At 39.3% G+C, this 25,166-nt stretch overlaps 1 protein-coding gene and 2 long non-coding RNA genes across 5 annotated transcripts in view; 2 read left to right on the top strand and 1 right to left on the bottom strand.

The window, feature by feature from the left end:
• Positions 1 to 24,845, top strand: part of LOC121881892 (NLR family CARD domain-containing protein 3-like) — a 53,927-nt gene extending 29,082 nt beyond the window's left edge. The window contains exons 3-9 of one of the 2 annotated variants that reach the window (XM_042389698.1): positions 13,691 to 13,919; positions 14,196 to 15,999; positions 16,951 to 17,124; positions 17,319 to 17,492; positions 17,687 to 17,860; positions 23,425 to 23,471; positions 23,700 to 24,845. In XM_042389698.1, coding sequence (XP_042245632.1) covers positions 13,691 to 13,919; positions 14,196 to 15,999; positions 16,951 to 17,124; positions 17,319 to 17,492; positions 17,687 to 17,860; positions 23,425 to 23,471; positions 23,700 to 24,301 — 3,204 coding nt within the window. In that variant the 3' untranslated portion in view covers positions 24,302 to 24,845. Of the gene's footprint in view, positions 1 to 13,342; positions 13,509 to 13,690; positions 13,920 to 14,195; positions 16,000 to 16,950; positions 17,125 to 17,318; positions 17,493 to 17,686; positions 17,861 to 23,424; positions 23,472 to 23,699 lie in introns of those variants that run through there. The other variant, XM_042389699.1, reaches the window with a different exon arrangement.
• LOC121881955 lies at positions 2,109 to 6,916 on the bottom strand. Of its 2 annotated transcripts, XR_006091955.1 has the most exons (3): positions 6,802 to 6,915; positions 5,701 to 6,075; positions 2,109 to 2,133 (listed from the first exon to the last, which is right to left on the bottom strand). It is a non-coding gene; the product is annotated as an uncharacterized LOC121881955 (long non-coding RNA). The 2 variants fall into 2 exon arrangements; XR_006091956.1 differs by lacking the exon at positions 2,109 to 2,133 and having other exon boundaries at positions 5,795 to 6,075; positions 6,802 to 6,916.
• Positions 7,458 to 11,425, top strand: LOC121881968. Its single transcript, XR_006091973.1, has 3 exons — positions 7,458 to 7,545; positions 11,052 to 11,099; positions 11,405 to 11,425. It is a non-coding gene; the product is annotated as an uncharacterized LOC121881968 (long non-coding RNA).
• Positions 24,846 to 25,166: the final 321 nt, after the last annotated feature.

Genomic DNA, 25,166 nt, shown 5'->3' with positions numbered 1-25,166 from the left:
AATATTCTCTCCTCTAATATCTCTGATGGTCACATGACTCCTCTCATATTAATCATGCAGCTCTTTGCTTTATTTAACTTCATGTCAAAGTGTTTCCTCTTTGTTTGTGTCACAGTGCAGCTGCTCTGATGGATTCATGTTTTCTAATAGTTTCAGTTCCTCTAATAGAACTACTGACACTGATAAACGTGTCTGCTGCTTTCTGATTCTTCTTTTCACTCTTTGGGAACATTTCTGTGAATGAAACGGAGCAGAACAGGTCGTCTTATATGGACATTTAGGATGAAATCTCAGGAAGGTTCAGCTGCTCATGAACAGGTGACGTTCATGAAACCAGAGATTCACAAAGAGTTTAACAGAGTTTGTTGGAACAAACCTCACAGAGAAAAACGTCAGAGAGGTTGAGGAGAAGAAAATGTTCTTACATGAGATCTGATATGAAGAGTTTCAGGACTCTTCCTCCATATTATCATCAACTGTGTTCCTACAATCATCAATTGCACAATTATTCAGTCTAAATAAGTGTAAACTCAGACCTGCTGTCTGTCAAACATCTCAGCTACAGTTTGGTTTCATTGACAGAGGTTCAGTCCTGTAGACGCTCTGCCGTCTCATATTTTATCTGTAAAAGGTTTGTTTCTCCATATTATCTCATATTATCCTTTATAAACTGCCCTCTAGTAATTATAATCTCATCATTTTAACTTTAATGACTTTGTGTTCTTGTATATGTAGATGTCTGCTACTGTGCACAATCTTATCTTTAGTTTTCTCTCTTTCATCCTTTGAATGTTCTTTCTCCTTTTCTAACGGAGTAACGTCTGCCTCAGAGACCCTGTTTCAGCCCCGATGATGGTTTCTCCTCTTCATCACATTATGCTCTTGTTTCTGTCTTTATCACTTTGTATCTTTTGCATTTGTGTAAACAAATAAAAATATGAATCAAATCTAAAGTGTGAATCTGAAAAGTGTCTACAGATCAGTGCAGAACAGTAAAAGTGTGACAGAAATAAAACTCTTGATTTCAGTCAGTTTCCTCTGTAAACATCAGGAGGTGAAACACCTGAAGTCATGATCCACCTCACCTGGATTAATGAGTGTGTGTGTGTCTACAACATGTTCTTTCAGTCATGTGATCTGAACGTCATCTGGACGAACATCTGATCGTTTATCTCAATATGTTAATGAGGTGGGCGGAGCTGTTGTTAATGATCATGTCTCAGGTGATTATATGTGTATTAATACTAATGACGACCGTTCATTTGACTGAAATCTGCACATGTACGAACAAATCAGTGACTCTTTAAAGTGAACTGACAGTGAATCATCGTCATCATCACTGACTGAATCAGTAGATATTGATCTGTGTTTGTTTCCTCGTTAAAGGTCAAGGTCACTTTTAACGTCTTCCTCAGCAGAAACTCTCAGAAACATCATGATGTGATAAATAAGTCAGCTGAGCTTAGTTTTGTTCTGTTCTGAACTGAACCAGAGCTGCAAATAAGCATCATTTTATCAATTAATAGATCAATAATTCTCTTTTCAAAATGTCAGAAAATAGTGAAAATGTCCAAAACCCCAAAATGTTCAGATTACTGTCATGTATGATGAAGAAAAGCAGTAAATCATCACGTGAGAAGCTGAAACCAGCAGATTGTTGCTTTAAAAAATGACATAAAGTTAATTTTGTGTCGATGGACTAATTGATTAATGATTGCAGCTCTAAACTGAAGGTGACAGTTTGAAGTGAAGACAGAATCAGCTGGACGTCGGGACATTTGAACGGTGATGCGTTCACTTAGCTCAGGAAAAAACAGTGACAAACAACATTCAGTGATCATCAATCTTTGAAGTGAACAAAGTGATTCCTGATTTCCACTTTTATTTTCAAGCTTTGATTCTTCTGCAGATTATTGAAGAGTTTCAATTTACATCTGAGAAGCTGAAACCAGACAAGATTTAACATTTCTGCTTGATCAATAACAGTTTTCTGTCAGACTAATAACATGGACGGCAGGTTTCAGGTCATGTGAGCAGCTCTTCTTCATCATCTTCATAATAATCTACCATGTTCTACTAGGACTGAAAGCGCTCATGTTTTCTTCCAGGTGAGTTTTAACTTCTCCACAAGCTCTAAACACAAGATACATATATGTACGTTATGTAACATTACTGTCATGTCTTTCTTTTGGACAGAAAAAACACACAATAAGTTTTAAGGGTTTTAAACAACAATGACGAAATCTGATCTTTTTAGGGCCTGAGCCCAAAGGGCGAAGACCCTATTGTTTTTCGTGTGTTTCTTTCTTTCTTATTCTTTCTTTATTAATACGCCACTTTAACTCTAAATTTGACCCCCTAAACATGCTCAAAAACTCACCAAATTTGGCACGCACATCAGGAATGGTGAAAAATTTGATAAAATGTAAAAATTAAATCGCAAAGTGCCAAAATGTGCTCTCTAGCGCCACCTACGTATCTAAAACGGCTGCCACGGCCCGTAGGAATGTCGTAGAGAGATCGAACCAAAACTCAATTATTCGTCTCATGAAGACCTACAAATCATACGCTGACACCCCTGACCTAAATCCAACAGGAAGTCCGCAATGTCAATTTCAAAATACGAATTTTTGCCAATTTTGGACCTTGAATAAACGCTATCTCCTCCTAGGGCGTTAATGGTATCGGCTTCAAACTTTAATACATGACTTATCACACTGTGTTGAGCAAAAGTTATTAAAAACTTTGTAATAACTCGAACGGTTTAGATTTAGTAAGCCCTGAAAGTTGGAGTGCGACATTACACCTTATAATGTAAACCAATGGGGAGGCAAATTCTGGGCATGGACTTTGTGCCAAACTGGGGCATCTGGCGTCTAAACTATAAGTCCGACCACTTTCAAACCTGTATCAATGGATTCGCGACGAAAATTCCTACAAAAAAATGTGATTTTTATGTAGGATTTGGCCAAAGTTATGGGATTTATGAGGATATTTCACAAGAAGATCACTTTGAAATCTTTCCTTCCAACTGTGAGGGAGAGAGAGAGAGAATGGGAGGGGGGGGGATGGGTAAAGTAAACATCTACTGCCTGTGACAGAAGCCCTTGGACTGCACCACACTCCAGTTACTTAATGCTTTTACACATGTGACAGCAGTGTTCAATCCTTACTTCTTTTCAAGGAGCACATGTGCTCCTAAATGAAAGAAATTAGGAGCATACATATAACTGTAGGAGCACACTGAAACATGTTCAAGTAAGAGTTTCTTAAAGAAAACAATTCATTATAACATATTTACAATTGATCACATACATATTTAAACTGTGTGTGTGTGTGTGTGTGTGTGTGTGTGTGTGTGTGTGTGTGTATGTAAATCACAATTTGCTGTTTTTAGGGGTGCTTGATTATGGCAAAAATTACAATCACGATCATTTTTGTTCAATATTGAGATCATGATTATTTAACATGATTACTTTTTGACTGTCATCTTCTCCAATTGCTGTTGTTCATACATGCACATATTTTTTCTAACTTGGCTGAGGAGACTATTACACATGTGATCATATATTGTACTAATGATCAAGAAAGACTATAGCTGATATGAGTGAAAAACTCAGGAAGAGGGTGGCAGTAATGCACCTAATATGCTGGTTGCCAACCGTTGTTATAAACCAAAAAGGGGAGGGTAAAATATTTTTCCTCACACAGTGGCACATCCTGTCAGCCGAGGGATTTCCTATCTGTGCAGCTGAACACAGTAGTTCTCTACGGACTGTTTTACCGTGATGGTCATGGTGTTTTTTCCGCAGGTTTCACTTCACTCAGCTGGCCGACACACCCGCTGATTCTCTCCGCTTTAACCTAAATAACAAATCGGGACTCGGTGCTCCGTTTGGATCTAAACAGAGAGCCAGGGTTAGCTGAGAGGTTAGCAGAGGCTAACTGGTTGTGCTTCTTTCGGTCATGCTGCAGTTAATGCTCCGCTGCTGCCTGTTTGCTGCCTGTTCTCCGCTTTAACCTAAATAACAAATCGGGACTCGGTGCTCCGTTTGGATCTAAACAGAGAGCCAGGGTTAGCTGAGAGGCTAGCAGAGGCTAACTGGTTGTGCTTCTTTCGGTCATGCTGCAGTTAACGCTCCGCTGCTGCCTGTTCTCCGCTTTAACCTAAATAACAAATCGGGACTCGGTGCTCCGTTTGGATCTAAACAGAGAGCCGGGGTTAGCTGAGAGGCTAGCAGAGGCGAACTGGTTGTGCTTCTTTCGGTCATGCTGCTGCGCTGTTTGCTGCCTGTTTGCTGCCTGTTGATTGTGTTCACCACGTTAGACTATTTTGTGTTTGTCCCGCTCGGGACTACTGTTTGTGCTGCCGTGAGTGAGAAAGTAAACTGATTTGTCGATCTGAAACCACACAACGTGCGTTACAGACTGCTGTCCGTACGTGCGCTCTCTGTGGAAAAAGAACCGCTTCTCTCTCTCTCACGATCGCTTTCCCTCCTCCCTCTCTTGTGACTAACAATACACTCACGCGCGCACAGATACACGCACCGACATCGTTTTGCACATCTGATGGTCAGATAACGTCGGACAAAAGTGTCCAACCTGCAAGTGTCCAACCCTGTGCAAAGCTGTTTGTGTTTTGTTTGGTAGAATTAGATTTTAGAATAGCTATTTATTGAATGAAGCATTTGTGAACTTTGTTAATTTTGCTGAGTTTAATTAACACTGTTATATCTTAAAGAGAAGTTCTTTTGTCATTATTGGTAACATATTGTGAAAAGTGGCTGATTGAAGGAGTCAGAGCTCGAATTCAACCCTTCTTTGTTCACCCTTGAATGATTATCTCTCAGATATTAACATTCTAGGTGAACTCCCATTTATGAGATTACCTTGTTCGGTTATTAGTCCCGGTTTCCGGGTGGTGCTCCGTATTTGCTAGTTCATATTAATAATTCTATTAATTGTTATAATTAATCATTATTGATAATTGATAATTATAGCAAATACTCAACTGTGTTCCTCACAGATCCTACAGTTGGTGCCTGAATTATTGATTAAGGTTAACAATATTTTGATTTCATAATCTATAATAATCTACCTGTGATAAACAGAGGGGTGCGCTCACAGAGAGAAAGTGGTTAGTATTGTGTGTCAAAAGACTCTCACACTGATCATCTCCAAACGTTTTCTTGGTTCCCAGAAGCTCAGCTGACTGCGCCGCGGCCGATGTGCGCATGGGCGCGAAGGCCCGTTCAACGCTGCTTGCAGCTTTAATTTTCACCTGTTCTTGAGTCATAAACACAGGAGAGAAAAGAATTCAGATCAGACTTACTTCAATACAGACCAGAGCAATGGGAGCATTGTGGGTAATGTAGTGACTCTGTTGTTGACAGGGTCGAGGTGAGAGTGACCTCTGACCTCTGAGGGCTGCAGGTCTGATTCTACTGACTTTATTCACCAACTAGTCCAAACTGAAACACGTCAGTTTATTTTATCATAAAATCAACTGAAGTTATTAAAAATAAAACATTAAATTATAATTCTCTGTTAGATAATATAAACTAAAGAGTTTTACATCTTTTAAAATAAGATAAAAATTGTCTTCTTCTCTAAGCCTCAAGCCTCTCAGTGTGCGTTTCTATGGCAACGGCTGACTGAGAGCCGGTGTCGCTAGGAGACGACAAAACATTCATCACTTACAGGACTGATTGTGTCGATGTGGATCAGTGTTTCCCAAAGTTCAATGTCACAACCCGGCTCAAGGCTGGACAAAGGAGGGGAGACCACACATGAGTTGTAACTAAAAATAGATTTATTGTACATAACTTAAAGATAAATGAAACTAAACACAACCAAAATCAACATGGTGGAAGCCAGAGGGGAGAGGACAGCCTCCAGTTTATATAGAAGCTGGTCTGTCCAGGTGAGCTGAATCACCCTGACGACCAAACTCCGCCCACCAGGCTCCTGCAGGTAGAGGACAAAGAGTCTGTCCAGAGAGGGTCGTCACACCAAGATGACATCCTCAAATGTCTTGTTTTGTCCACAAAGATCTTCAGTTTACTGTCATAGAGACTAAAGAAACCAGAAAATATTCACACTTAAGAAGCTGGAATCAGAGAATTTGTTCTGACGGACCAATCAGAACACACTAGTCAGTCCGAAACAGTTATACAGCAGCAATAATCAATAATCAGATTAAACATGTTCATTTGTAATTATTAAGACATGAATGTGTGTAAATCTTAGACATGTGATTCAGTATTGATCATCATTTCGTCTGTTTATAAACTGTCCCATAGTTTGATTAGAAAAGTTACCAGATAAACCAGATTTCTGAAAACAGGAAGTTAACAGCTAAACTAGAACATTTATTAGCTGTTAGTCAGAAGTTAATCTGTGATAAACGTCTCAGAGCTGAACATAAAGCTGCTGATCACAATGTTCGATCAGCAGAGAACTGATCAACACACTGAGGAATAAATCACATAAAGTCTGTTTTTATCCAACCAGCAGCTTCTTGGTTGTTTGTCTCGGAGCCGGATTAAAGCCGGATCTTCCTGTTTCACATAAAGTCTGAACCCGTGTTGTGTTTCTGACACACTTCTGCCGATAAGCGAGTTTTACTTAAAGTCACAAAGTTTTGAATCAAGTTTGTCGAAGCTGTTAAACGTTTCTAACGTGTGTTGAGTCAGTTAGCTTCGTTTAGCTTTAAAGCTACATGTTCATATAAACATGTAAATACACATAAACCGCGTCACAACAACAATATTTAACCAATAAACTGTTTTTATTTCTCACCTTTTACAGTTTTCAGATGTTCAGAAATCAAAACAACATTCAAATCGACCCGCTGTCAGAGCTGCTTTTAAACTTCCTGCGGCGGCTCTGATTGGACGATTAGAAGACAACAATATTGACGTCACTTCCGCTCCAACGCTCATGTCCTCACAGCGCCGCTGCAGGCCGGAGGCTGTACTGCACCCTGATATTATTTCTATTACACTGTATTTATTATAAAGACTATATCACAGTATTTATTATACAGTCTTTATAATAAACAGTATTTATTATAAACAGTATTTATGTGTCAACATTCTCATTCATTTTATTTCTCTTAGTTTTATCCAGACAGCTGCTGGGTTATTTTCTTCAGGATGTTATATGACTGTACTGCAGTGTTTTCACTCTATTATTGTGATGTATTCATGAGACATGATATATTTATGTGTTATGTGTTTTATGTTGTTTGTCTCTAATCATCGTTGTTGCTGCCGCTCTCAGCCAGGACTCTTAAAAAGAGGTTTTTCATTTCAATGGTTTTACTGGTTAAACAGAGTTTAATGTTTGTCCCCAGTGTGTCTGAGGACACAGATGTTGTAATAATGAATCATAAATTCCTCATTACAATAAGAGTTAAAAAAAAAAAAAAAACTTCCTGTCAGTTACATGTTTGTTCCTCTTCTGGTTGGTTTCCCGTTGAAGCTGCGGATTAACGTCATCTTCACTCATCAGCTTGATTCAGATGATTTTCAGCATCTAAAGGTAACGTAACCAACAGTTTTCATCATGTTTGTGTTAAAATGATGTGATAACAGTAGAGATGGTTGTTATAGTGATGAGTTATGTTGATTTGTTGGCTGCATTCAGGGTGTCCGGGTTCATTAAAAAGTCTGAAGTCCAATAATCTGAATTTTAGGCCTTAAAATGTCTTAAAGGTCTTGAAGATTGGTCGTTTTACAAAGTTGCATTAACTTCAGTCTCGCTGTGAAATCTGTTTCTGAGAAAAAAATGTATCGATCCACGCCGTAACAAAACTACAACACGAAACCAACATAGGAGCCTTATCAATGTAGCAAATGCATCGTTATGATTCATGAAGGGCAAAACAAGTAATAAAGATCAGGGATTTGGTTGATGGATCAGAGCGAAGCTTCTCCTCACAGAACCAAGAGTCTGATTAACTAACAGTTAAATGTCGTTCAGACTCTACAGAATATTTTACTTTAGTTTCAGTTCCAGTCAGACTTTAGATGGAATTAATTTTAAATACGAGGACGCATCACTGTGTAATGATCTCTGCTTTCATTTCATTTGTATGCACACATTTTGGTTAACATTCTGTCATTTCTTGCTTGCTTTAAATTATGTTGTAACTTTTTGTTTTTCATGGATCCAGCAAAAGAAGTGGCATGAGGAAGTGGAAGTGACAGCAGGCAGTGGGAGAGGTCATATGGGTGGGGATATGTTTGGGATTCAGTTAAATTTTAAGTTTTGTTGGGTTTTTTTTGTTTGTTTTTTGGGGGGGGTAGGGGTCACAGTTAGTTTGGTTGTGAATAATGTTGGTATTGTTGTTGCTATTAAGGTTAAGGTTGTTAGTTAATTGTTTATTCCTGCCAACCCGGTTGAGTTCATTATGCTGTTTTACTTTTCTCTAGTGATCTTTGTATTTTGAATTTGAATTTTAAGATTAAATTAAATTGTAAATAAATAACAATGTTTTATGCTACACACCTGGTGTTCTTGAGCCTTACTGCTTGGTCCCTGACAATTACATTAGTTCTTCCCAGTGTGCTTTGGTGTGTCAAAGGTCAGTTTTTATACTTCTGTTACACTCTAAATTATGGGTTTAAAAGGACTTCGTCTCTTCTTCATATGCCGTATGCTATTGTCATATGACATGATTACACTATTTTATATTTACTCAGTTTACACTCAACATGCACAGGTAAACCCAAGTGATGTCATGTCGCGCTTCATTCACTTTTTTCTGGAGTTAATCCACCGTGAGTAGAGTACACTTCATTACAGATTTTGACTGAGTGTACAGTGAACGATCAACAAAGCAGCATCTCCTGTCGTAACTTATGATTTCTGTTTTTTTTTTTTTAAAAAACAACCAGTTATGATGACGCAACCATAGTTCTAGAAATTTATATCCAGAGATACTTTTTTTTAGTTTGAATTTAGTTATGGAAAAGATAAAGGTTAGCCCAGAACTAATTCAGATACAGCAAATATTTGAACAAAATGGCTAGAAAGTGATCCGATCTGGAGCTGGCCGAGCACCGGCCCAGATAAGAAAGGACGCCGGCCCGGGTCCGTTTTACAGATCTGGCCCAGAACTTATGGAAGCTCTGGGCCGGATCCAGTACAGAACTGAACCGGATCTGGCCCACCTTCGGACAAATGACTACAAAATAATCTCATCCGTTCTGGAGCTGGCCCAGTGCCGGCCCAAAAGCGAAAAAACGCATCCGCACCGTTATTGGCCCGTTGTGCCAAAGGACACCGGCCCGGGTCCATTTTACAGATCTGGCCCACAACTTATGGAGGCTCTGGGCCGGATCTGGGCCATATCATTTTTGCTATCTGGATAGACTTTGAAGGTGGTTTTGTGAGTTTTAGAACAGCAGAACTCAGGTTTAACATTGTTTAACCAGCTTTAATGATCTAAATCATATTGTGATGTTTTGTAAAACTGTTTAATTTATAGAAACTGTTTGACGTCTCTTAACAAGGTTTCACATTCAGTTTATTATGAAAACCTGATCGAAACCTGATGGGGATCCCTGAGACCACATCTTATCAAATACGGGTCTGCAGGCTGATGTGCATCAGTTTACTGCTGTAGAGTGTCTGAAGTTGAGTCAGTGATTAGAAACATTCAGTTTCCTTTCAATAAACTTCTGAGTTGAACATCTTGTTTTAGTGTTTAATATGTTTGAAGGGATTTTATTCTGTTTTATTCATCAGTGAAACATTCTGGAAATTCAGAGCCAGTGAAACTGGTTTGGTGTTTAGAACGATAAATAGAGTTTGTTTTTAAAGCGACGGCAAACTGTGTTTTATCAACGCATTTTTCAGTTCCTCAAAGTGGAAAAACCTCATTACCGTAATAAAACACGTGTTTGCGCAGGAGGAAGTAACGTGGCGGCTGGTTTGACCGCAGTAGAAAACACTTAAATTAGGTTAATTAACTGATTAACCTTACAAGAAATACTGGGACTTTGATTTTCCTTCATATCCTTTGTACTTTTTGTCAGTTTGGATGTGAAATAGGTCTTAAATTGCATCTTATTGGTCCAAAAAAGGTCTGAACTTGTTGAAACTCTGTGCTTTGGTGGAATGAACAAAACTACAGAAAAAACAAGAAAAGCTTCGTTTTGCTGAAACTGAAATTCAACCTCTTCAAATGTTTGTTTGTTTAATTCTGTGGTTCATGTTGAGTCTCGACTTTGTGGTGGTCTGTTAGTTATGCTTAATTAACGAGATAATTGGTCTATTTTACATAAGAATATGGAGAAGAATAATATCCAGCTCAGACTTCTGGTTTAATGAAAATATTAATGAATATTAATGAATATTAACATGTAATATGTTCATCAATAGATCAGATTCATGTGTTTGGTCATTACAGTCATTCTCAAACAGAACACCTTCCCCAAATATAAAGTACAGAACACAACTGACACTGGGTGTTAAAGGGTTAATGTACAATGATACTGATTTTTACATGTTATCTTAATAAATATTTACCTTTAAAATATCATTTAAAGTAAATCATGTTGTTTAAATAAATGCGTTGTAGTCAGTTAATTAATTGATCATAAAACAGTAAAATCTGCTGCAAATACATCAGCAACAGTATTGCTGGGCAGCAGTTTCATGACAAAGTGGAGATAATGTATTTTGGTAAAGGAAGGGTTAAAGCTTTCAGTTGTTTAAATATTCCACATGTTTTGCTCCTTTTTGTCCACATCAGACAGACAACAATGACATTAGTTTGTGGACAGATGAACATCAGTTTCCAGGTAAATCAGAATACTGCGGCACTGTGAGATTGTTTAATGTCCTCACAGAGAGTCTTGGCAGGTTCCTCCTGTGTGTTTGGAGCTGAACTCTGCTGCAAGGTTCACTGGTTTAATATCATCTTTATGGTTTTGGACTTTGACTGTGAAGTTATGAGAGAGTGACAGCGTCCTCAGATTGATGATGAAGGACTGATGAAGGAGAATCAGCTGCAGCTTCTCTCTGTGTTTCCTCTACAGGTGAAGGTAGAACGACTCTGTGACCAGATGTGGATCTGAATTCACCTGGTGAGTATTTTCTTCTTTCTGCCACACAGCTGAATAAAAATATATCATGTCATCAGTTTTTAAACAGAAGTGAACTATAACTTGCTGCATATGAGTCTCTAGTGGACAAAAATACAATTGTATAAAAAGGAATATAGTTAATGCAGTTTCTTCAACATGTATCCACAGTGGAAATCTTAAAGTAATGACTGACTTTGGCTCCATCTGGTGGTAGAATAAAGAATGACAGTGTGATAGACAGCAGTGTGGCTCTGTGATGTGCAGCTTGTTGTAATGAATGAGCTTGTTGTTGTGTTTGTGTGAAGGTGTTTCTCTGCTATGGATCAGTGTGAGGACAGAGAGGAGGGAGTCCCTCCCTCTAAAAGCTCTCTGTGTGGGGAACATGACAGCCAGACCAAAGCTCAGAGGTGAGATGAGGATCTCTAACTGTCCATCACTGTTCTCCACTCACATCACTGCACCATCATTATTCACACTCAAAGCTCTGTGTGTGTTGTGTTGACACCCCTCAGCTGATCGATGGTAAGAATAGAGCAGTCATTGATTTTCTCTTCCTAACGCAGCTGTTATCAGCATTAAAATGTAAAATTCTTTTCAGCGTTATTTTATCTAAGGGTCTTTTTTTTTTTTTGATTTTAAAGGGGCCATATTATACCCTTTTCCACAAGTTAACACAAATAATAATAAAATGTATGCTGTATGCTTTGGTCAAAATACCACAAGGATCCAGCACCACAGACCAAACTTGTAATAAACTAGAGTTATCCTCAATGCACAAACTACAGAGGCCCCCAGGGGTCAGTTGGTAGAAAAAGAATATTGATGTGGAAATCTGCACTAACAGACTGAACCGAGGGAACAGACTGGCAAACTGTTCCTGTTTGATGTTAAACCTGTTCTGACCGTCCTGCTCTCTGTGATCACCTCAACTGTGTTTAAACGAAGCTGAACTCACGATAAAGTTGTTCTCATCTGCATATGTGCAACATATTTGCATGTTTCTGTTGTAGAGAATGAAATTCTATTGCAGTTTGATTATATTATCCCAGTAAAACTTAATCAAGAAGTAATGACTCAAAAATAGTTCCACAATGAAAGTTGTGCTGCTATCCGTGATGTTACCTGGATGTTCCAGCAACGTCAAAATATGTCTTTACCATCATCAACGGGACTATTTAACTATTCTGCTAATGTTTCTGTATACAGTGTACATTCTGCTATATGCTGAGATTAACAACTTAATATGATCTACTTTCTAAAATGGTCCAGCTGACGTCCTGTCTGACCCGGACGTCTGTTATACGTTTTAAAAACATGTCACTTTCAAGATAATCTTGATTATAAATGATATATAAGCAAACACACAGCAAACACATTAAGTATCTGAGTTAATACAAGACATGTGATCTTTTTACAGAAACACACTGAGTCAATACTGACGTGCAACAGTATGTTATTAAGATAAATAAAACAGTAAAAGACGATCAAAAGTACAGCTTCTTGTAAATAATCTGACAATTTGAATTGTTTAACTCTTCAGTTAGGAAGGTAGCTGTGGAAGACTCTGAATCTTGATTGAGGTTTATGGGGACAGTAGTGATAGTTGAAGCAGGATCAGACACCATTTACTATGACAAGGCTCAGATCAGGACAGATGCCAAATAGTCCAGGAGAAGCTGCAGACAGGCATCAATGAGCCTCACACCACCAGGATGGTGAGTCTGCAGCAGCAGGAAGCAACTAAACTAGCAGCTGTATGTGAATCTGAGCAGGAAGCTCAAGTTCACAGACACAAAACTACACACCAACACAACAATCTTCAGGATCACCACTGTAAGTTACACTTGTTTTTATCATTTCTCTGTTTCCATCAGGATCCATCAGCAGAGACCAGATTCTCCTGAACCCAGCTGTGTGTCCATGAAGAGTGACTGGTCTATCGATCGACCTGATACCTTCAAACATGGACATCAGTCTGCTGATCAGAGGTCAGACTGTAAAATGTTTGTGTCTGTTATTATCCAACTCTCATAAGAAGACATATCATGGATGTAAAAATTAATTCTTGACCTCAGTGACTAATACTGTTTTTACACACAAGGTTCTCATAACTACAAACACACACACTCCTCCTACAGACACTTTCCTAAAAAACACAAACTTTATCTGTATAACACTTTTTAAAACAGAGGAACAAAGTCTTTACAGAGACAAATGATCAGAGGTAAGACAGAGCAGCTGAGTGTTTTAACTGGATCCACTGTGATAGAACACAACACCTTTAACACTGATGTCATTATTTATTCTAAGACTTCATCTTTTCTTCACAGAGTTCATCAGCAGAGCTCAGAGGTTCTCAGTGGTCAGTCTGTCCAGCAGCATCAAACACACCTGGACTCCATATTTATGGTGTGTAAATGTAAAGCACAGCTACTACTGCTAACTACAACAGCCACAGACTAAATACTAAACTACCATTCTGGTCCTAACAGTCTCCATGCTGCACTCTGTAGACCAGCAGCTTTTCAGTCTGTCACAGATAATCTGATGTTGACTTCTACCAGTTAAATTTACATTTTATTCTGTTCCAGCTGCTGGAAGAGAACATCATCAAATTTGTGAAGAACGAGGTGAAGAAGATGCAGAAGGTTCTGAGTCCAGATTACCCAGAATGCTTAGAGAGTCAGAGTGAGGATGAAGAGGTGTTGGACGGTGAGGATGAAGAGCAGAGGAGGAGCAGCAGAGAGGCATTTCTGAAGATCATACTGCACTTCCTGAGGAGAATGAAGCAGGAGGAGCTGGCTGACTGTCTGCAGAGCAGTAAGAGGATTTTAACAGATTTAACATGATGGAGAGGAAATGGAGGCAACATGGGAGAGGTTTATATTTCAAACTCTGCTGTTAATATGATGCACACATCTTCATCAGATCAATGAATTCTTCTGAGCTGAAAACAGTCAGAAACTGTTTGTCCAAAACTGATGAGCTGAATAGATTTCATAGTGGAGGAAAATATAAACATCTGCAGTTTAATGTTTACATTCTACCAATTTACTGTAGAATCATCTGATTGATTTCATTTGTTTGTTCATTCAGGAACTCGTGCTGCAGAGTGTCGATATAAACTCAAGTCTAACCTGAAGGAGAAGTTCCAGTGTGTGTTTGAGGGGATTGCTAAAGCAGGAAACCCAACCCTCCTGAATCAGATCTACACAGAGCTCTACATCACAGAGGGAGGGACTGCAGAGGTCAATGATGAACATGAGGTCAGACAGATTGAAACAGCATCCAGGAAACCAGACAGACCAGAAACAACAATCAGACAAGAAGACATCTTTAAAGCCTCACCTGGAAGAGATGAACCAATCAGAACAGTGATGACAAAGGGAGTGGCTGGCATTGGGAAAACAGTCTTAACACAGAAGTTCACTCTGGACTGGGCTGAAGACAAAGCCAACCAGGACATACAGTTCACATTTCCATTCACTTTCAGAGAGCTGAATGTGCTGAAAGAGAAAAAGTACAGCTTGGTGGAACTTGTTCATCACTTCTTTACTGAAACCAAAGAAGCAGGAATCTGCAGGTTTGAAGAGTTCCAGGTTGTGTTCATCTTTGACGGTCTGGATGAGTGTCGACTTCCTCTGGACTTCCACAACAATGAGATCCTGACTGATGTTACAGAGTCCACCTCAGTGGATGTGCTGTTGACAAACCTCATCAGGGGGAAGCTGCTTCCCTCTGCTCGCCTCTGGATAACCACACGACCTGCAGCAGCCAATCAGATCCCTCCTGAGTGTGTCGGCATGGTGACAGAGGTCAGAGGGTTCACTGACCCACAGAAGGAGGAGTACTTCAGGAAGAGATTCAGTGATAAGAAGCAGGCCAGTACCATCATCTCCCACATCAAGACATCACGAAGCCTCCACATCATGTGCCACATCCCAGTCTTCTGCTGGATCACTGCTACAGTTCTGGAACATTTGTTGAAAATCAGAGAGGGAGGAAAGCTGCCCAAGACCCTGACTGAGATGTACATCCACTTCCTGGTGGTTCAGTTGAAACTGAAGAACGTCAAGTATGATGGAGGAGCTGAGACAGATCCACACTGGAATCCAGAGAGCAAGAAGATGATTGAGTCTCTGGGAAAACTGGCTTTTGAGCATCTGCAGAAAGGCAACCTGATCTTCTATGAATCAGACCTGACAGAGTGTGGCATCCATATCAGAGCAGCCTCAGTGTGCTCAGGAGTGTTCACACAGGTCTTTAAAGAGGAGAGAGGGCTGTACCAGAACAAGGTGTTCTGCTTCATCCATCTGAGTGTTCAGGAGTTTCTGGCTGCTCTTCATGTCCATCTGACATTCATCAACTCTGGAGTCAATCTGCTGGCAGAAGAACAAACAACATCCCAGTTTTCTAAAGTCTTTAAAAACAAACCTAAACTAAAACATCTCTACCAGAGTGCTGTGAATGAGGCCTTAAAGAGTCCAAACGGACACTTGGACTTGTTCCTTCGCTTCCTCCTGGGTCTTTCACTGCAGACCAATCAGACTCTCCTACAAGGTCTGCTGACACAGACAGGAAGTAGCTCACAGACCAATCAGAAAACAGTCGAGTACATCAAGAAGAAGATCAGTGAAAATCTGTCTGCAGAGAGAAGCATCAATCTGTTCCACTGTCTGAATGAACTGAATGATCGTTCTCTAGTGGAGGAGATCCAACAGTACCTGAGATCAGGAAGTCTCTCCACAGATAAACTGTCTCCTGCTCAGTGGTCAGCTCTGGTCTTCATCTTACTGTCCTCAGAAAAAGATCTGGATGTGTTTGACCTGAAGAAATACTCTGCTTCAGAGGAGGCTCTTCTGAGGCTGCTGCCAGTGGTCAAAGCTTCAAATAAAGCTCTGTAAGTGGATGGATGACTAGAAAAGTACTTATACACTATTTGATTATAAACAAGACTAGTACTGGTATATGGATGGACTGTGTATGGTCAATGTGTGAAACTGTGGCCAATTTTTTTTACAGGCATAGTCAGTGGTAGTGTCTATAATGTGAATTCCTGGATATTAAATGTCCATCTGCAATTTTCTGTAGTGGTCCCAGTAATATTTGTTGTTAAAGGGTACTGAAGTAGCATATCACATGACATGGTTAAGCTACATTTGAGTAAAAAAAAAGGTATAAATGCAGTTGTAAGAACATTACTTTCCACTCATATCTTGGGATGTTTCATTTGAAAGATAACTTACTTTAACATCAATTGTAAGTATTCTAATTATTTTTATTTTCTCTTTCATCTGTTTCAATCTTCGGATGTCTGTAAACATATGGTCTTATTCATATGTTAATGTAGGATTAGCATGCTAAGCTGTGACGTCTTTCAGAGCACAAAAACACTGTAAACACACCTGTTACCTACCAAGCACAGTGCTGTCAAACTATAAACACCACTGCAACAACTTATTTTTATACAGTCTATAGGCTACACACACACACACAGCACGACACAGCTATGCTAACAATGCTAGGCATGCTAATTAGCTGCTAGCTGCAGTGCAGGCTGGTAAAATGGATCTACTGCATTTGTTTGTATCCACGGGTTTGTGCTCCTGTCAGTGTCAGAGCCTCCATGTGAGGTGCTTGGTAAATGTGTGTTTTTAAAACTTATTTTGGGGCTGCGCTGAGAGTGACATGTGACTGCTACTTCATCAGTCAGTCAGTGAGTCAGTGATCGACATTCTGGGTTATAGGGCTGGTCCATGGCAGGCCCAGCCAAAAATATCAACAAACCTTTAATATTTTATGGAAGGGAAATAACATTTCTTTATTATTTTAATCACTAATTCCTCTTCAGGCTGAGTGGCTGTAACCTCTCAGAGAGAAGCTGTGCAGCTCTGTCCTCAGTTCTCAGCTCCCAGTCCTCTAGTCTGAGAGAGCTGGACTTGAGTAACAACAACTTGCAAAATTCAGGAGTCCAGCTGTTGTCTGCTGGACTGGAGAGTCCACACTGCAGACTGGAAACTCTCAGGTCAGGATACAGCATCTATAATTTTGTTATCTTGAACAATGAGAATAAAGCTGACTCGGAGAGAGATTTTAACAGTTGATTATTTGCATGCTGCTTTATATTCAGATCAATGTCAATTATTCTGCACAACATCTGTAGGACTCTGGTACTTATGATTAAAAAACATTGTGTTATCAATCTTTTTATATTTCAAGTCTGTCAGGATGTCTGGTCACAGAGGAAGGCTGTGCTTCTCTGGCCTCAGCTCTGAACTCCAACCCCTCCCATCTGAGAGAGCTTGACCTGAGTAACAACAACTTGCAAAATTCAGGAGTCCAGCTGTTGTCTGCTGGACTGGAGAGTCCACACTGTACACTGGAAACTCTCAGGTCAGGATACAGCATCTATGATTTTGTTATCTTGAACAATGAGAATAAAGCTGACTCGGAGAGAGATTTTAACAGTTGATTATTTGCATGCTGCTTTATATTCAGATCAATGTCAATTATTCTGCACAACATCTGTAGGACTCTGGTACTTATCATTAAAAAACATTGTGTTATCAATCTTTTTATATTTCAAGTCTGTCAGGATGTCTGGTCACAGAGGAAGGCTGTGCTTCTCTGGTCTCAGCTCTAAACTCCAACCCCTCCCATCTGAGAGAGCTTGACGTGAGCTACAATCATCCAGGAAAGTCAGGAGAGAAACTTCTGTCTGCTGGACTGAAGAATCCACACTGGAGACTGGACACTCTCAGGTATGGACAGACGGGTGGACACTCTCAGGTATGGACAGATAGGTGGACACTCTCAGGTAAGAACTTTTATGCTGAACATAAAAGTTCATTCTTGATCATGGATGTAATAGTTTGAAGGTCATGTAATGTGAGTGAAACCTCTGGAAAAAGCTAGTAAGTCGACATAAAGTTATTCTTTTGTTAAACTTTCATGTTCTCATGGTGTTGTAGGAGCGTTAATACTTTATTAATGAATTACCTCATCATTAGGGCACCACCTCCTTTTTGGTTAGGATTTATTAGTGCCAGGAGGAAGCACTAACCCTTGTTCAGTTTAATCAGTGAATCAGTCTTACAGTCGTAAGTTCTTGTCCCAAACAGTGACCTCTGTTTACTGCAGCTCAAAGAAACAACCAAACACTTTTAGGATAAATGAAGACATTTATTAATAGCTAAACGTCTTGAGGATACATGATAAAGCATAGATAATATAACATATACAGATAATATACAGAACATTATAAATAAAAAGAAAGTAAAATAAATAAGGCCTAAGAATGATAAAAATTAATAAAGAAAATTATTCAGTTAGAGTGACTCGAGGCTTAACGTGTTGTACCGGGGAATGCTGAGGGGAAAAGCTAATTCAACTTCTCTAAATAAATTCTTTCATTTTAACGTTATTCAACATCAACCCTTGATCACAAAGCCATGTTATGCCTTACTGTTGAGGTGTGTCGTCGTGGTAGAGGCGTCATCTTGGCAGGTCCAGCGTTGTTGGTGCAGCATCACCAGCGGTGTTGCAGTGGAAGAGCCCGGATCAGCTGTGGGCTGTGGCGCATCTCAGTGGATGCAGAGGTGTTGAATGCCGGTAAAGAATCAGGCTGTTTCAGGCTGCTCTGAAAGAGTCTTTAGGCCGGCTTCACTTCTGGTTTTCAATATTGCTCTCAGAGAGCAGGTTCAGTTTCAAGCGTTCTTCTTCTTCTTCTTCCTCTTCTTCTTCTTCTTCTTCTTCTTCTTCTTTGTGAGCTTACGTTCAGGCTTTATTTGGCTTGTAGTAACTTGAGTTAAGTGTCAAATAAAGTTTAGTCTGACTACGCTCAAGTCTTCAGCGGTGTCTACTTCAAAATAAAATACTGTACGTGTTTACTTCAAATTAAATTACTGTACCTGGAAATACGAGACTTAATGTCACTAATAAATCAAAACAAATTAACTTCTTGCGATAAAAGATTAAATTCGGATACATTTGATTGAAAAACAAATAAAAGAGATGTCTTAAGAATTTTCTTGAGTTCTTGGAGGCCAGCTCAAAGAGGAATCTCTTTGAGGCTGTTTTTATAAGTTAGAATAAGATGGGAGGAGTTTTAGGGATGTTCTAAAGGGGTTTGCGCCGAATTATTGATGAATATTCAATTTCTTTGTACTAGGGGCTTTAGGTGTGGCCGGTGGTCTGCAGCCTGCGTCTCCTGAAGTAAAGGAATTTGGGAAAATCTAATTCTGAGTTTTTACACGCAAAAACTTACACTTCAAGTCACTGTTGCCTATTATTTCACATTAAGCTGTAAACACATTCCTGTCATAATGTCCAAGCATTCATGATATTTCTGATTAATAATGGCCCTGTCAGCTTGTATCATATTTGTAAAACCATTAAAGAAACAGCTGAGCAGTTTACGCAATTCATGATAAGTCAGTTCCTCTAATAACAAACATTAACCTTCATATTAACACTTCACGATGTCTAAGCATACAACCTTCATTAGTTCAACTTTCTCAAACTATCTACACATCTTAAACCATCTACTGAAATAAAGTTTAATACTAAAGTGAAAGGAAATAAAGTTCTGCAACACTTATGTGATTAGATTACTTTCAGAAACATATTTAAATATAAGTTGACATAACTTACTTCATAATATAAAAGCATTCAATGTGACTATTGTTTAACAATAAAAGAAAACTTTAAACTCAAATCCTTCAAATATTATCTTTACATTCCTATTATTTTAGAAACTTCAATCTTTGAGCCAAACTACTCGTCTAATTTAACTATTAAAATATGATTGTCTATGAGGTTAATAGATCACAAGTTAAACACTTAAAGTACAAATACATGGTTATTAAACATTCATTAACTCTTCACATAAGGAAATTTAACTCTTGTCAATAGAGGGCAGTATTGTTACCTGTAGTCTTACCTCAAGTCTTATATCTCTTTAGTAGATAGTCATACATATATGAAAGTTATACCATTCTTCTTGTATTTACACGACAAATAACATGATATAAGTTGCATAATGATTAGACATTTAATTTACATGAATTTCAGGTTTGCCTCAGATTTGCAAAGGGGGTTTCACAAAGTCCTCAGGAATGTGGATTAGTTTATGGCTTTGTTGATAAGAGTCTGTCTTCCATCTATAAGGTGGGAGTTGTTGTTTTCCTCATTTCATGCTTTTAGTTCGTGTCGTAATTCAACATATCCAAATGGTTTCAAGGAGGTCTTCCTGAGCCTGTTGAGCTTCACTGATCAAACCCCCACTTGGAGGGTTACAAAGGTCGGTTCTGCAGGCCGAGGGTCCGCTCTTACAAACTTAGGAATCCAGAGAGTCTGTCTCTTATCAGTGGTGTTTTCTCAAGAAGCCAAAGGAAGCCAGGCTTCCCCTGCTTTTTTAGACTGCAGTTGTCATTTCAATAAAAACACTTCGTTTAACAGTTTCGGTTATTCTGTGCTGTTGTTGTCATCTCTTCCCCATTTCTCATTGAGTATTTTACAATGAGTGAAACAGCGCCCCTCTAAATGTTATGTGGTGAATGTGTGGTGAAACACTACATTGCACTTCTACTGTAGACTAATGTCAGTCCGTGGGGAGGCCAGACTTAAATTGGCATCCCTTGGTGAAAAAAAATTGAAGGATTAGCCAATCAGATGAGGCTACCCTCATGCCACTGCCAATCTGTGATTAGTCAGGACTATACCAAGGGAAGCCAGCCAACCTTTGGCCTCTCACCAATCAAATCATAGCATGTTATCAACGTCATTGATAACTGTTAGCCATTTGATATCACCGTTAGCAACATTAGCAAGTGTAGTTATGGAGGGTGGAGATTTGGAGTTTTTAGTAAAAAACAATTTTACTAAACTACCACTACAGCAGCAACTCAAAATTATATCTGACGGCAGGCCAACACCCAAACTAGAGCTGCGTATGGAGAGGAAAAAAGGAGGGATTCAGACATTCAATGAGGAAAATTATGTTTGCAAGGAGTGGCTAGCTTTTGCTGGCCGTGTCTTTTCGACAAGGATTCGTGCTCACTGAATAATCCATGGGCCACTACAGGATTCATGGACCTTGCCAACCTGTCACGGGCAATTGAGAGGCACGGTAAATCAAAGAGTCACATAGATTGTGCTGTGAAATTGAAGCTTTTTGGGCGTCAGGATTGACGAGGCTCTGGACTCGGTGAGAACCATTAGCACAAAGAAGCACAATGAACAGGTGAAGAAGAACCGGGATATTCTGAGGAGACTCATTGTTGCAGCCTTGTACCTTGCGCGCCAAGAACAAGTATTCAGGTCAATGAGGCCGCTGGCAGCTCAAACGGGGGCAATTTTGTGGAGCTGGTACATACATTTGCAGAGTTTGACACTACACTTTCAGAGCACTTGGGATCGCCTTCCTCTTCAAATGGGGTGAGTGAAATGCACACCCCCTTCTCCCTCTATGGCTTTACTGTTGACTGAACTGCCCATGTAGCTATGTGTGCAGTTTTTGATGTGGTCATATTGCTTAATGTGCCATGCTTGCCTGGGTTTAGCTGAATGTGTTAGTCAGTCCGTGGAAACAGACTGAAGTTTTATTGTGGTTGTTAACGCATATAAAATCAGCACCATGGACAGCACTCATAGGGCCAGGTTACCTGAATAGATGCTATTTGTTTTGATTGTTTATGGCCTCTGCAGGTCTGTTACTGGGTTGTTATGTGTTTTAGGTCATGTTGTATAATGAACATTTGGTCTAGTTTTAAACAATAAGGAAGTATGGAGAGTATTTGTGTATTTCAAGCACATACAACGGGGCTTATAAGTCATGTGTTTGATACATGTAGACTACTGATACTTTATGATGTAGCCGAAAAATAAAACTTTAAACGTCTCCTGATTTAATTTGTGAATGAATGCTTCTTTTATCCATTATCAGATCTGTACTGTGCATTAAGCGGCCGGTTATGCATTTGGGTGTGGGGGGGGGGGCATAAATTAATAAGAACATGCATAAATTGATAAGATGTTTAGGACTGTGTGTTTGAGAGAGAGACAGAGAGAGAGAGAGTGTGTGTGTGTGTGTGTGTGTGTGTGTGTGTGAGAGAGAGAGAGAGAGAGAGAGAGAGTGTGTGTGTGAGTGTGTGTGTGTGTGTGTGAGAGAGAGAGAGAGTGTGTGTGTGTGTGTGAGAGAGAGAGAGAGAGAGTGTGCGTGTGTGTGTGTGTGTGTGTGTGTGTGTGTGTGTGAGAGAGAGAGAGAGTGTGTGTGTGTGTGTGTGTCGGTGATACAATTTGATACAGTTTTGTGTAAAATGACAGCGGCGTGCTAATAGCTCATCTGGTTACATTACACTGGCTGTTAAAGCAGCAACGTAGTCTTTCCTGTCTCTCTTGTCTCACTTGGTTTCCTCAAAAGTTTTCCCCGCGCCACTGTCTCTTATTTTCCTTAAGAATCAAAGATTGGTTACCAGAATTAAAGAACAAGCGGTTGTCCTCCTACAGTGTCCCTGAACTCATCAGAGGAGAGTCCATCTATTATTTTATTAAACATGTATTTATTGTTCATTCTAAAGAAGTTCACTTGTATCATTTAGAACTTTCTAACTTGTTGTTGTTGTTTCTTATTGTGTCTTTCAACTATTATTATTATTATAATTATTATATATTCAAACCAAATAAATGAACAGCCTTAAAGGTTCATTTATTCTCTGACTCTGAAATCTTGATATTGAATTATTGAAGTCAAGTCAGTTTTATTTATTCAGCCCTAAATCACAGATTTCCTGTTTGACTCCCTCAGAGCCTCAAGTTGGATTAAATGACACATTACAAGTTGAATTTTGTAGTTTGACTGATCTGTTAAGAGGTTACTGTAGTTATTATTACTTGTCATTGATGTTTTATTTAGATATTATTATTATTATTATTGTTATTATTATTATTATATTTTGTATAATTGCATTAAAATGTTTTGCTGTCTTATAGCTGCATTTATTCTCTGATAACTTAATTTTCACCTTGAAGTAAAGTCTCCTTTAATATTGAAGTCATGACAGGCTCTATCCTCAGCACAACATGCAGAGGTCAATATTTAATATTCTGATTCATCATGTCTGAGGACATATTTGTACATCACATCTTCTTCTTCACGTCTTTTCCTCTCAGACTTCAGTGAAAGAATCCAGCAGACAGTTGAGACAGATGAGTTGCAGCCTGTTTCTGTGTCACTCTGACAAACTGAGGAACACTGCTTCATGTTGAACAGCAGTTAGGACTCATGTTGGATAGAAAATCATTCTGACTGTGTTTCTTCCTCCAGGTTGGACCCTGGTGGAGAGCAGTGGTTAAAACCTGGTGTGAAGAAGTGTAAGTGTGGATTTAATTTGATTCATGACAACTAAACAGCACACAGTCAGTTTCTCTTTAAATACAAAGTTGGTCTTTGTGGTTTTTATTCATTAAAACATTACTGACAAAATGTGTCATTAAACTTTATAGAAATGAACAACAGATCAGAACTTAAACAGAGAATAAATCCATCAGGTGTGTCAGATGATAAACTGCTGCTGTGTTGTTTCTTCTTCTCTTCATCAGATTTCTGTGAACTCACACTGGACACAAACACAGTAAACAGAAAACTCAAACTGTCTGACAACAACAGGAAGGTGACACGTGTGGAGGAGTATCAGTCATATCCTGATCATCCAGACAGATTTGACTACTACTGTCAGCTGCTGTGTAGAAATGGTCTGACTGGTCGCTGTTACTGGGAGGTCGAGTGGAGAGGAGGAGTTGATATATCAGTGACTTACAGAGGAATCAACAGGAAAGGAAACAGTGATGACTGTTGGTTTGGATTTAATGATCAGTCCTGGAGTCTGAGCTGCTCTGATGATGGTGGTTACTCTGTCTGGCACAATAGCAGAGAGACATCCATCCCCTCCTCTTTCTCCTCCTCCTCCTCCTCCTCCTCCTCCTCCTCTTCCTCCTCCTCCTCTGTCTCTAACAGAGTAGCAGTGTATGTGGACTGTCCTGCTGGCACTCTGTCCTTCTACAGAGTCTCCTCTGACACACTGATCCACCTCCACACCTTCAACACCACATTCACTCAGCTTCTGTATCCTGGGTTTGGGTTTGGGCCTGGTTCCTCAGTGTCTCTGTGTCGTCTGTCTGAGGAAGAGTCTCCTCCTGTGTAGACAAACAGTCACACTGCTGACTGAAGACAGCTGCTGAAATCACTGTTCACTCTGTTCACCAGTGAACAACAGAAACTGGAAGTGACAGCAGCTTCCTGTGTTTAAATGTTGATGGTGGACGAGGTTTCACTCTGGTTTCATTTGGATCACTGACTGTGCTTTAATGTCAGAATATTGTTTCTATTAGAAGTAGTGAAATGATCTCCTCTGGGCTGAATTGATGTGTAAAAACTGTGTTGACTCTGATTGACTTCAGTAAAGTTTTCTTGGAGCAGCATCTAGTAGCTGTTAGTGGCTGTTAGTTATTCCATTTTATCAGGATCTTAAAGTGAAGTTTTTCCTGAAAATGTCCAGCAGACATCCCAGTCTGTTTGACATCAGCTCAGTTTGTGTTAAATCATGAACATCAACGTATGTTTCTATCTGATGTAATGTGTCTGACATGTATGTATATAATAACATGTATGGGTTGCTTTCCTTTAGTTTTTCTTGCCTCTGCAGGTGATGTAAATATTGTCTTGTAAGCTCATGTTTGCTGGGCAGCTTTGGGTGTTTTACACTTGAATAAAAATATTCATTCACTACTTATTCAGAGAACATCACTTGTTTTTTACATGGATGTGTAATGTTATACTACTTCTACTTCTACTACGCTACTTGTGTTTTTCTCTCTGTAATGGCAATTTTCATTTTTTGATGTCCTTTCTTTTCCTGTTTTTCCAGTTTACCATTACTACACAGGTAGGTTAAGTTAGGAGTGATCTTACGCAGATTCAAGAACAGATTTTCCAGTCCGTTGGCTGCCGTTTAGTTTGTTGTTTTATTGAAGTCTTTGTACATGTCATGAACATACCGGGTTTCTATC

The sequence above is a fragment of the Thunnus maccoyii genome, chromosome 17 (assembly GCF_910596095.1).
Source record: "Thunnus maccoyii chromosome 17, fThuMac1.1, whole genome shotgun sequence".
Taxonomy (NCBI): domain Eukaryota; kingdom Metazoa; phylum Chordata; class Actinopteri; order Scombriformes; family Scombridae; genus Thunnus; species Thunnus maccoyii.
This window is presented reverse-complemented; position numbering and strand designations above follow the sequence as displayed.